Source organism: Oncorhynchus clarkii, chromosome 10, assembly GCF_045791955.1.
Source record: "Oncorhynchus clarkii lewisi isolate Uvic-CL-2024 chromosome 10, UVic_Ocla_1.0, whole genome shotgun sequence".
NCBI lineage: Eukaryota > Metazoa > Chordata > Actinopteri > Salmoniformes > Salmonidae > Oncorhynchus > Oncorhynchus clarkii.
The window spans coordinates 29,408,105-29,419,734 of NC_092156.1; the positions used below are offsets into that span (position 1 = coordinate 29,408,105).

Here is an 11,630-nt window from a genome sequence, read left to right on the forward strand (position 1 = left end):
ACTTAAGGGAAGTCAGGAACCAAAAAACTCAGTCAGTTAGGAAAGCTAAGGCTAGCTTTATCAAACGGAAATTTGCATCCTGTAGCACTAATTCCAAAAGGTTCTGGGACACTGTAAAGTCCATGGAGAATAAGAGCACCTCCTCCAAGCTGCCCACTGCACTGAGGATAGGAAACACTGTCACCACCGATAAATCTACGATAATCAATCATTTCAATAAGCATTTTTCTACGGCTGGCCATGCTTTCCATCTGGCTACCCCTACCCCGTCCAACAGCTCAGCACCCCCTGCAGCAACTTGCCCAAGCCCCCCCCCCCCTGCGTCTCCTTCAACCAAATCCAGACAGCTGATGTTCTGAAAGAGCTGCAAAATCTGGATCCCTACAAATCAGCTGTCTGGACCCTCTCTTTCTAAAATGATGCGCCGAAATTGGTGCAACCCCCATTACTAGCCTGTTCAACCTCTTTTCGTCTGAGATCCCCCTCTTCAAAGCGGGAGACACTCCAGACCCAAACCCTTATAAACCTATATCCAACCTGCCCTGCCTTTCTAAAATCTTCGAAAGCCAAGTTAACAAACAGATCAACAACCATTTCGAATCCCACCGTACCTTCTCCACTATGCAATCTGGTTTCTGAGCTGGTCATGGGTGCAGCTCAGCCACGCTCAAGATCCTAAACGATATCATAACCGCCATCGATAAAAGAAAGTACTGTGCAGCCATCTTTATCGACCTGGCCAAGGCTTTGACTCTGTCAATTTTTATTTTACTAGGCAAGTCAGTTAAGAAGAAATTCTTATTTTCAATGACGGAGTGCAAAAGAGCAAGAGGATAAGTGGCTTCGTAAGAAGCATTTCAAGGTCCTGGAGTGACCTAGCCAGTCTCCAGATCTCAACCTCATAGAAAATCTTTGGAGGGAGTTGAAAGTCTGTGTTGCCCAGCAACAGCCCCAAAACATCACTGCTCGAGAGGAGATCTGCATGGAGGAATGGGCCAAAATACCAGCAACAGTGTGTGAAAACCTTGTGAAGACTTACAGAAAACGTTTGACCTCTGTCATTGCCAACAAAGGGTATATAACAAAGTATTGAGATAAACTTTTGTTATTGACCAAATACTTATTTTCCACCATAATTTGAAAATAATTTCATTAACAATCCTACAATGTGATTTTCTAGATTTTTTTTCTCATTTTGTCTGTCATAGTTGAAGTGTACCTATGATGAAAATTACAGGCCTCTCTCATCTTTTTTAGTGGGAGAACTTGCACAATTGGTGACTGACTAAATGTTAAATTCTCGGGCCGACTCTTTCTCTGTATATATCAATGATGTCGCTCTTGCTGCTGGTGATTCTCTGATCCACCTCTACGCAGACGACACCATTCTGTATACATCTGGCCCTTCTTTGGACACTGTGTTAACAAACCTCCAAACGAGCTTCAATGCCATACAACACTCTTTCCGTGGCCTCCAACTGCTTATAAATGCTAGTAAAACTAAACGCATGCCCTTCAACCGATTTGCTGCCCACACCTGACCCCCCGACTAGCATCACTACTCTGGACAGTACTGACTTAGAATATGTGGACAACTACAAATACCTAGTTAGACTGTAAACTCTCCTTCCAGACAAACATTAAGCATCTCCAATCCAAATCTAGAATCGGCTTCCTATTTCGCAACAAAGCCTCCTTCACTCATGTTGCCAAACATACCCTCGTAAACTGGCTATCTACCGATCCTTGACTTCGGCGATGTCATTTACAAAATAGCTTCCAACACTCTACTCAGCAAACTGGATGTAGTCTATCAGTGCCATCCGTTTTGACCTGTACGCTCTCGTTAGCTGGCCCTCACTACATATTTGTCGCCAAACACACTGGCTCCAGGTCATCTATAAGTCTTTGCTAGGTAAAGCCCCACCTTATCTCAGCTCACTGGTCACCATAGCAACACCCTCCAATAGCATGTGCTCCAGCAGGTATATTTCACTGGTCATCTCCAAAGCCAACATTTCCTTTGGCCGTCTTTCATTCCAGTTCTCAGCTGCCAATGACTGGAACGAATTGCAAAAATGATTGAAGCTGGAGTCTTATCTCCCTCCCTAACTTTAAGCATTAGCTGTCAGAGCAGCTTACCGATCACTGTACCTGTACACAGTCAATCTGTAAATAGCACACCAACTACCTCATCCCCATATTGTTACTTATCCTCTTGCTCTTTTGCACTCCAGTATGTATCTCTACTTGCACATCATCTGCACATCTATCACTCCAGCATTAATGCTAAACTAATTATTTTGCCTCTGGCCTATTTATTGCCTACCTCCTCATGCCTTTTGCACACACTGTATATATACTTTTTTTCTACTGTGTCATTGACTTGTTTATTGTGTCATTGGCTTGTTTATTGTTTATTCCATGTGTAACTCTGTGTTGTCTGTATCACACTGCTTTGCTTTATCCCGGTCGCAGTTGTAAATGAGAACTTGTTCTCAACTAGCCTACCTGGTTAAATAAAGGTGAAATATAAAATACATTGCCTTACCTCCCTACTCTTCTATATTTGTACACACTGTACATATATTTCTCTTTTGTGTTATTGACTGTACGTTTGTTTGTAACTCTGTTGTTTTTGTCGCAGTACTTTGCTTTATCTTGGCCATGTCGCAGATGTAAATTAGAACTTGTTCTCAACTGGCCTACCTGGTTAAATAAAGGTGAAATAAAATACAAATGACCGGATGCACCTGTAACCGATGTTAAATGGCTAGCTAGTTAGCGGTGGTGCGCGCTAATATCGTTTCGATCGGTGATGTCACTCGCTCTGAGACCTTGAAGTGGTGGTTCCCCTTGCTCTGCAAGGGCCGTGTCTTTTGTGGAGCGATGGGTAACGATGCTTCGAGGGTGACTGTTAATGTGTGCAGAGGGTCCCTGGTTCGAGCCCAGGTAGGGGCGAGGAGAGGGACGGAAGCTGTACTGTTACACACCCTCATAGGAACGGCATGGGAGAGCACGAGCAGGCCAGTGACTCGGCCTCCGTAATAGGGTCAGAGGCAGAGAATCCCAGGAGAGTGTGGGGACCCGGCCAGACAGACACAGAAAGGGTGGTTCCTCTTGCCAGTGCCTTGCCGTTCACCTCAATCATAAGACCTACTGAAGAGATGAGTCTTCAGTAAAGACTTAAAGGTAGAGACAGAGTCTGCTTCTCTCACACGGATTGGCAAACCATCCCATAATAGAGGAGCTCTAAAAGAGAAAGCCCTGCCTCTAGCTGTTTCCTTCGAAATGATTGGGACAATAAGGAGGCCTGCGTCTTGTGACCGTAGCATATGTGTAGCTACATTATGTATGGCAGGACCAAAACAGAGAGATAAGTAGGAGTAAGTCCATGCAATGCATTGAAGGTTAACAGTTAAACCTTGAAATCAGCATTAGCCTTAACAGGAAGCCAGTGTAGAGAGGCTAGCACTGGAGTAATATGATACAATTTTAGGGTTCTAGTCAAAACATCTAACAAGAAATGTTGCTAAAATACCCATAAAACCTAGCGGTCAAAACAGGGAAATGGTTCCAATTGTTTTTCCACCATTCCTTTTTCCCATAGGGAATTTTAGAAATGCTTAAAATAAGGGCAGTGTTTCGTGTAGACTTACCCTGGTGTGATGTTTTGAACTGTGTAAATCTCTCTATTAATATATTTGGCTCTATTTACACTCAGATTCGAAAATGCTAATTATCATCAAAGTGGACATCATGCAAGACTACAAATCCCTGAAAGCTCCTCCACATCATCTCTAGCTGAAATGTTGCCAATTTATTAATTACTCAATTTTGCTAGCGTTAGATCGTTAATCCAGAGATTCTTACCTTTGCCTCAATTCCGCAGTCTCATTCAGATCATCATGGTATTTGTAGTTCTTTATGATAGCCACATTAACAGCTAAGTAGCATTTCATTTCAGGGGGGTAAGTACAAGCAAATATATTGATAAATCTCACCTTGTCCTAGGGAGATTTATACTGTTATCAAAATGTCACACCAGGGTAAGCCTACACGAAACACAACCCTTATTTTAAGTGTTTCTAAAATCCCCTATTTATATGTTTCACCTTTATTTAACCAGGTAGGCAAGTTGAGAGCAAGTTCTCATTTACAATTGCGACCTGGCCAAGATAAAGCAAAGCAATTCGACACATATAACAACACAGAGTTACACATGAAGTAAAACAAACATACAGTCAATAATACAGTAGAAAAATAAGTCTATATACAATGTGAGCAAGTGAGGTGAGATAAGGGAGGTAAAGGCAAAAAAAAGGCCATGGTGGCAAAGTAAATACAATATAGCAAGTAAAACACTGGAATGGTTGATTTGCAGTAGAAGAATGTGATAGAAATAATGGGGTGCAAAGGAGCTAAATAAATAAATAAATACAGTAAGGAAAGAGGTAGTTGTTTGGGCTAAATTATAGATGGGCTATGTACAGGTGCAGTAATCTGTTAGCTGCTCTGACAGCTGGTGCTTAAAGCTAGTGAGGGAGATAAGTGTTTCCAGTTTCAGAGATTTTTGTAGTATGTTCCAGTCATTGGCAGCAGAGAACTGGAAGGAGAGGCGGCCAAAGGAAGAATTGGTTTTGGGGGTGACCAGAGAGATATACCTGCTGGAACGTGTGCTACAGGTGGGTGCTGCTATGGTGACCAGCGAGCTGAGATAAGGGGTGATTTTACCTAGCAGGGTCTTGTAGAAGACCTGGAGCCAGTGGGTTTGGCGACGAGTATGAAGCGAGGGCCAGCCAACGAGAGCGTACAGGTTGCAGTGGTGGGTAGTATATGGGGCTTTGGTGACAAAACGGATGGCACTGTGATAGACTGCATCCAATTTATTGAGTAGGGTATTGGAGGCTATTTTGTAAATGACATCGCCGAAGTCGAGGATCAGTAGGATGGTCAGTTTTACAAGGGTATGTTTGGCAGCATGAGTGAAGGATGCTTTGTTGGGAAATAGGAAGCCAATTCTAGATTTAACTTTGGATTGGAGATGTTTGATGTGAGTCTGGAAGGAGAGTTTACAGTCTAACCAGACACCTAGGTATTTGTAGTTGGCCACATATTCTAAGTCAGAGCCGTCCAGAGTAGTGATGTTGGACAGGCGGGCAGGTGCAGGCAGCGATCGGTTGAAGAGCATGCATTTAGTTTTACTTGTATTTAAGAGCAATTGGAGGCCACGCAAGGAGAGTTGTATGGCATTGAAGCTCGCCTGGAGGGTTGTTAACACAGTGTCCAAAGAAGGGCCAGAAGTATACAGAATGGTGTCGTCTGCGTAGAGGTGGATCAGAGACTCACCAGCAGCAAGAGTGACATCATTGATGTATACAGAGAAAAGAGTCGGTCCAATAATTCAACCCTGTAGCACCCCCACAGAGACTGCCAGAGGCCCAGACAACAGACCCTCCGATTTGACACACTGAACTCTATCAGAGAAGTAGTTGGTGAACCAGGCGAGGCAATCATTTAAGAAACCAAGGCTGTCGAGTCTGCCGATGAGGATGTGGTGATTGACAAAGTCGAAAGCCTTGGCCAGGTCAATGAATACGGCTGCACAGTATTGTTTCTTATCGATGGCGGTTAAGATATCGTTTAGGACCTTGAGCGTGGCTGAGGTGCACCCATGACCAGCTCTGAAACCAGATTGCATAGCGGAGAAGGTATGGTGGGATTCCAAATGTTCGGTAATCTGTTTGTTGACTTGGCTTTCGAAGACCTTAGAAAGGCAGGGTAGGATAGATATAGGTCTGTAGCAGTTTGGGTCAAGAGTGTCCCCCCCTTTGAAGAGGGGGATGACCGCAACTTCTTTCCAATCTTTGGGAATCTCAGACGACACGAAAGAGAGGTTGAACAGGCTAGTAATAGGGGTGGCAACAATTTTGGCAGATAATTTAAAAAAAGGAAAAAGGGTCCAGATTGTCTAGCCCGGCTGATTTGTAGGGGTCCAGATTTTGCAGCTCTTTCAGAACATCAGCTGACTGGATTTGGGAGAAGGAGAAATTGGGAAGGCTTGGGCGAGTTGCTGTGGGGGGTGCAGTGCTGTTGACCGGGGTAGGGGTAGCCAGGTGGATGGGTAAAATGAATGGTGGAAAAACGATTGGAACCATTTGCTTATTTGACCGCTAGGTTTTATGGGTATTATGACTCATACTGTGGTTCTCTATTGAAGGAGCGCCAGGCTACCTACACAATTAATGTGTGATTATGAAACTCGAGTCTGAAAATAAGACATGTGCAATGTTGCACACCTTTTTTTCCCATCATAAAGTACCTAACTGGAGGTATGTAGCTCAAATCTTTCGTTATCTATTGAAGTTTGAAGGTCCGAATATATGACGAATATCAAAACAACTTTACCACAGTCTTGAACCGTGAATATTGTAATGAAACAGCAGGGAGCAGGTCTCGAAACCTCGACCTTCGAGCCCGAAGTCTGGCGCGCTATCGACTGTGCCGCAAAAGCATGCTCGAGCGGCAGAGTCGATTTCCGCATTTATAAATCCAGGGTCGTTACAATATTATAGTCATGAGGGAACAACACTCGAACTCCCTAGTCCCGTTTCATGATGACAGCTTGAACGAACTCAAAGACACCCACGATTGACAATGGAATCTATTTGCGACTTTGTATGGAAATAATTATTGTCATTTTAATACATTATTCATGCTGTAGTATTGATTATTTCTTAATCGCTAACATCCAATAAAAAAATACATACACCTCACCCGATCACGTATGCCAGCACACAGATCTGAAAAACTCTAAATGCGATTCCCAATTTTCTGTTTTCGGCGATGACATATTTTTCTGTCTTGAAATTAAGGAAACCCAGGAAAAATGATCCCCAAGTCAATTCGCCCATATTCCTGTCCCCAGAGTTCGACAGCTGGTGATCGCGAGTGTGAGACTGGCAGCACTGAAGTTAGTGTCACTGGCAACTGCATGGTCTTTCATTAGTCCAAGTAAATTGCTGCAATTCCAATGACTTGTGCCTCGGCTAACCTACCATGAACGCGGTTTTAGTTTCTGCTTTAAATTGTTAAATTGATAATGAAACGGAGACTGTAATAAAACATAACAATAATGTGTATAAAGTATCATTTTTAATTAAATCAGATATCTGGTCAGCTAATAATTAACAGCGAATTCTTGCAATGAATATATTTATTCCCATGACTGCCAATTTTAAACATTACCTTCACCCTATACCAGGGGTCGGCAACAGGCGCCCCAAGTGATTTTTTTTAGGCATCAAAAAAGACTGTAAAATCACAAGGAATTCATAAAAAAAATGTTTAATTTAGAAAATATTTTCCCAAGTACTCCCACAAATAAAAAAAGAGACATGTGATCGTGTTTCAATGTAATCACGGTATGAAAGTATAGTTATTTTCAAATGCAACCTCTCTTTGGATTCAGATGCGGTCAATTAGCAGTTTAGAAATTATTATAATTATGTTCCGAGCCCGACCATTCTCTCTGACAAAAATGTGTATTGATTAGGGTACTCGAGGACTGTAGTTGGGAAACACTGGACTAAAACAACAGTTTAATGTGTATGAGCCATCAAATATGGCAAGAGCAGCCCACAGGCACCCTGCTGGGCTGGCCTGCAAAAATACAATTGTTCAGTTGAGTGGCTAACTAGAGCAAAGGTTAAAAATAAAAATAAATCTTACATTGGGAAATGTGGCCAGGACTGTCTGGGTAATAGACTAAATCTTATGTCCATTCTAACAAGCAATATGGTGTTAGGTCTAATAAATACCAAAACACATTGCGCTCATTAGGCGTGTGTGTGTGTGTAAGTGATATGACATTGTAGACTGCTGAACTGTGTCACCTGAACTGCAGTACCATCCCATTTAATTCAATCAAACTGTATATACAGAATATACAGTTGAAATCGGAAGTTTACATACACTTAGGTTGGAGTCATTAAAATTCGTTTTTCAACCACTCCACAAATTTCTTGTTAACAAACTATAGTTTTGGCAAGTTGGTTAGAACATCTACTTTGTGCATGACACAAGTAATTTTTCCAACAATTGTTTACAGACAGATTATTTCACTTATAATTCACTGTGTCACAATTCCAGTTTGTCAGAAGTTTACATACACTAAGTTGACTGTGCCTTTAAACAGCATGGAAAATTCCAGAAAATTATGTCATGGCTTTAGAAGCTTCTGATAGGCTAATTGGCATCATTTGAGTCAATTTGAGGTGTACCTGTGGATGTATTTCAAGGCCTACCTTCAAACTCAGTGCCTCTTTGCTTGACATCATGGGAAAATCAAAAGAAATCAGCCAAGACCTCAGAAAAAAATGGTTCATCCGTGGGAGCAATTTCCAAATGCCTGAAGGTACCACGTTCATCTGTACAAACAATAGTACGTGAGTATAAACGCCATCGTTATGTTGTGAGGAAAAAAGAGGCTTGCAAGCCGAAGAACACCATCCCAACCATGAAGCACGGGGGTGGCAGCATCATGTTGTGGGGGTGCTTTACTGCAGGAGGGACTGGTGCACTTCACAAAATAGATGCCATCATGAGGCAGGAAAATGATGTGGATATATTGAAGCAACATCTCAAGACATCAGTCAGGAAGTTAAAGCTTGGTCGCAAATGGGTCTTCCAAATGGACAATGACCCCAAGAATTCTTCCAAAGTTGTGGTGAAATGGCTTAAGGACAACAAAGTCAAGGTATTGGGGTGGCCATCACAAAGCCTTGACCTCAATCCTATAGAACATTTGTGGGCAGAACTGAAAATGTGTGTGTGTGAGCAAGGAGACCTACAAACCTGACTCAGTTACACCAGCTCTGTCAGGAGGAATGGGCCAAAATTCACCCAATTTATTGTGGAAAGCTTGTGGAAGCCTAACTGAAATGTTAGACCCAAGTTAAACCATTTAAAGACAATGCTACCAAATACCAATTAAGTGTTTGTAAACTTCTGACCCACTGGGAATGTGATGAAATAAATAAAAGCTGAAATAAATAATTCTCTCTAGTATTATTCAGACATTTCACATTCTTAAAATAAAGTGGTGATCCTAACTGACCTAAGACACAGAATTTTTACTAGGATTAAAAGTTTGTGAAAAATTGTGAAAAACTGAGTTTAAATGTATTTGGCTAAGGTGTTTGTAAACTTCCAACTTCAACTGTATAGGCTATAACACTTTTCACAACAATATTCTCACACAAATTACTATGGTAAATCTCCCAGACAATCCTTATGTAAATACTGTTGGAGGGGGTCAGGGTCACAGGCTGCTTTTATTGATCAGGTTGCAAACACTTACAGAAGATGGATAGGTCACTGCATATGAGAAACTTTAAGTCAGGCTGCTTGAGCCAGCTCATTTTTGTATGGTAGTAATCCTGTTTTATGAGGGGAATGTAAATACTGTTTACTTGATCCAATCCTATTTCAGATTCAGATGGAAAGATAAAACAGTCCTATGATATTTTTCAGCGATCATATTTCAAATAACACCAGTTAAAGTAACGGGAAAAAAATATTTGAAGTACTGCTTCAGTAGTTTTTTGGGGGATACCTGTACTTTACTTGAGTATTTATAGTTTTGACAATTTTTACTTTTTCTCCACTACATTCCTAAAGAAAATGTGTACTTTTTACTTCCATACATGTTCCCTGAAACCCAAAAGTACTTGTTACGTTTGGAATTCTCAGGCAGGACAACAATATGGTCCGCCTTTATTTAAAGTAGGGTACAAAATCAAAATATTTTGTAAGGGAAGGGTGAAAGACGACGGTTTGTGAACAAAACCATTCGACAAAACTAGGTCAAGCCGAATTCTAGCAAGTAACTTTAGCAACTCTAGCACAGTAGTTAACACATGATTATCTGTAAAATACAAAAGTTCAACTGTTTGTAAATTGTTTCTGAATGTTGTGTGTTCCTCTGGCTGTCAGTGTAAAAAATAAATCAACCGTGCTGTCTGGTTTGCTTAATATAAGGTATTTGATGTATATGTATTTAATTTAACTTTTTACCGTTACTCAAATATGACAAATGAGCCCCCCCCCAAGGCTGTCATCAAGGCAAAGGGTGGCTCCTTTGAAGAATATCAAATATAAAATCTATTTTGATTTACTTAACACTTTTGGGGTTACTACATGATTTCATGGGTTATTTCATAGTTGTGATGTCTTTACTATTATTCTACAATGTAGAAAATGGTAAAAAAAAAAAAAAACCCTCGAATGAGTATGTGTGAACTTTTGACTGGTCCTATGTATTTTGGATCAATTGTTGTGTGGTGAAAAATGTCTCCAAACAAAATGAATGCACAATAAAAAGCTTTGAATATACAACTTGCTACATTACTAGTGTTACCAGTTTGGTGTTTTGTATAAAAAGTTTAGAAAATTCACCACATACACCAAAGCATAGAAAATAACTGTAATGCTCCATTCCATACACTGCAGCTTTGGTTTGTTTTAATGAGTCAACAGGGGGCAGTAAAGGCTCATTAACAGGAATTCAGGTACAAAACAGTACTAACTGCCTGTGACCCTTATTTTTACGTTTGGTGTCAGGGAGTATTGAACTACATATCGTTGAACTTGTAATTTTACAATGTTGCAGTAGCTTGATCATTGAACTAAATGCAAATATTAGTGTTTTCAGTAGTGAATTACTTTCTCGCTATGCAGCGGTGTAGCCAAGTATTAGAACTACATTAGTTTTGCAAAAAAAAGTGTGAAGAAAGCAATTGCGATTTTTATAACTAAGCCAAGATAAACCACAGCCTGTTGTTTCCAATGGGAGCAAATTAATCCTAGTGGGAGAGCCTATTGGCACGTTCTAGCATGTATGTGGATATTTCGGCAGGTAGCCTAATGGTTAGAGCGTTGGACTAGTACCCGAAAGGTTGCAAGATCGAATCCCAGCTGACAAGTTAAAATCTGTCGTTCTGCCCCTGAACACAGTTCCTAGGCCATTATTGAAAGAACTTGTTCTCGACATGCCTAGTTAAAGGTAAAATAAAATCTTCCATTAGAACGCCTACTGAAGTGCGCACCCACGCATCCTAAAAGTTGTGGAAACTTAAACAAAGGGTAGTCTCACTTGAAACTGGTGTCCAAATTACATTCAGGTAGCATAACCCCAGTGATCTCTTGCGATTTGTAGTTTGACTTCAGATTTATATTCTTACAAAGTACATTTAGTTGATTCCAGTGGGAATCAATTGGTAGCATGGTATACTACGTTTTCAGAGTAGCTTCCAACACATTTCTTCCCCTTTTACCCACCATTGAAAACTAAATCCTAGTGGAGTTGATCTGACAGGAAAATAAACTGCCCCTGCCATCAGTGTGGCAGAGGTTGATTTGGAGCATGAGACTAGGAATAGAGTTACATTGGCTACATTGTCAACTACATCCCATGTAGACCAGATGGGTTGAGTCTCTCCAGCTTTAAAACCAGTGACGTAATACCATGGCAGAATTAATTTGACAAATCACTCAACCATCCTGCGATACATCGCCATAACTTTTGTTTTGTATCAGAACATTTCAGAAATCTATAAAACACTGAAATG

The 11,630-nt window shown here is 41.0% G+C and overlaps 1 protein-coding gene across 3 annotated transcripts in view; it reads right to left on the bottom strand.

The window, feature by feature from the left end:
• Nucleotides 1-7,010, bottom strand: part of LOC139418243 (P2X purinoceptor 5-like) — a 27,073-nt gene extending 20,063 nt beyond the window's left edge. The window contains exon 1 of one of the 3 annotated variants that reach the window (XM_071167542.1): nt 6,778-7,010. In XM_071167542.1, the coding sequence (XP_071023643.1) occupies nt 6,778-6,914 (137 nt within the window). In that variant the 5' untranslated portion in view covers nt 6,915-7,010. The remainder of the gene's footprint in view (nt 1-6,777) is intronic. The other 2 variants (XM_071167541.1, XM_071167543.1) reach the window with 2 other exon arrangements.
• Between the last annotated feature and the right edge of the window lie 4,620 nt (nt 7,011-11,630).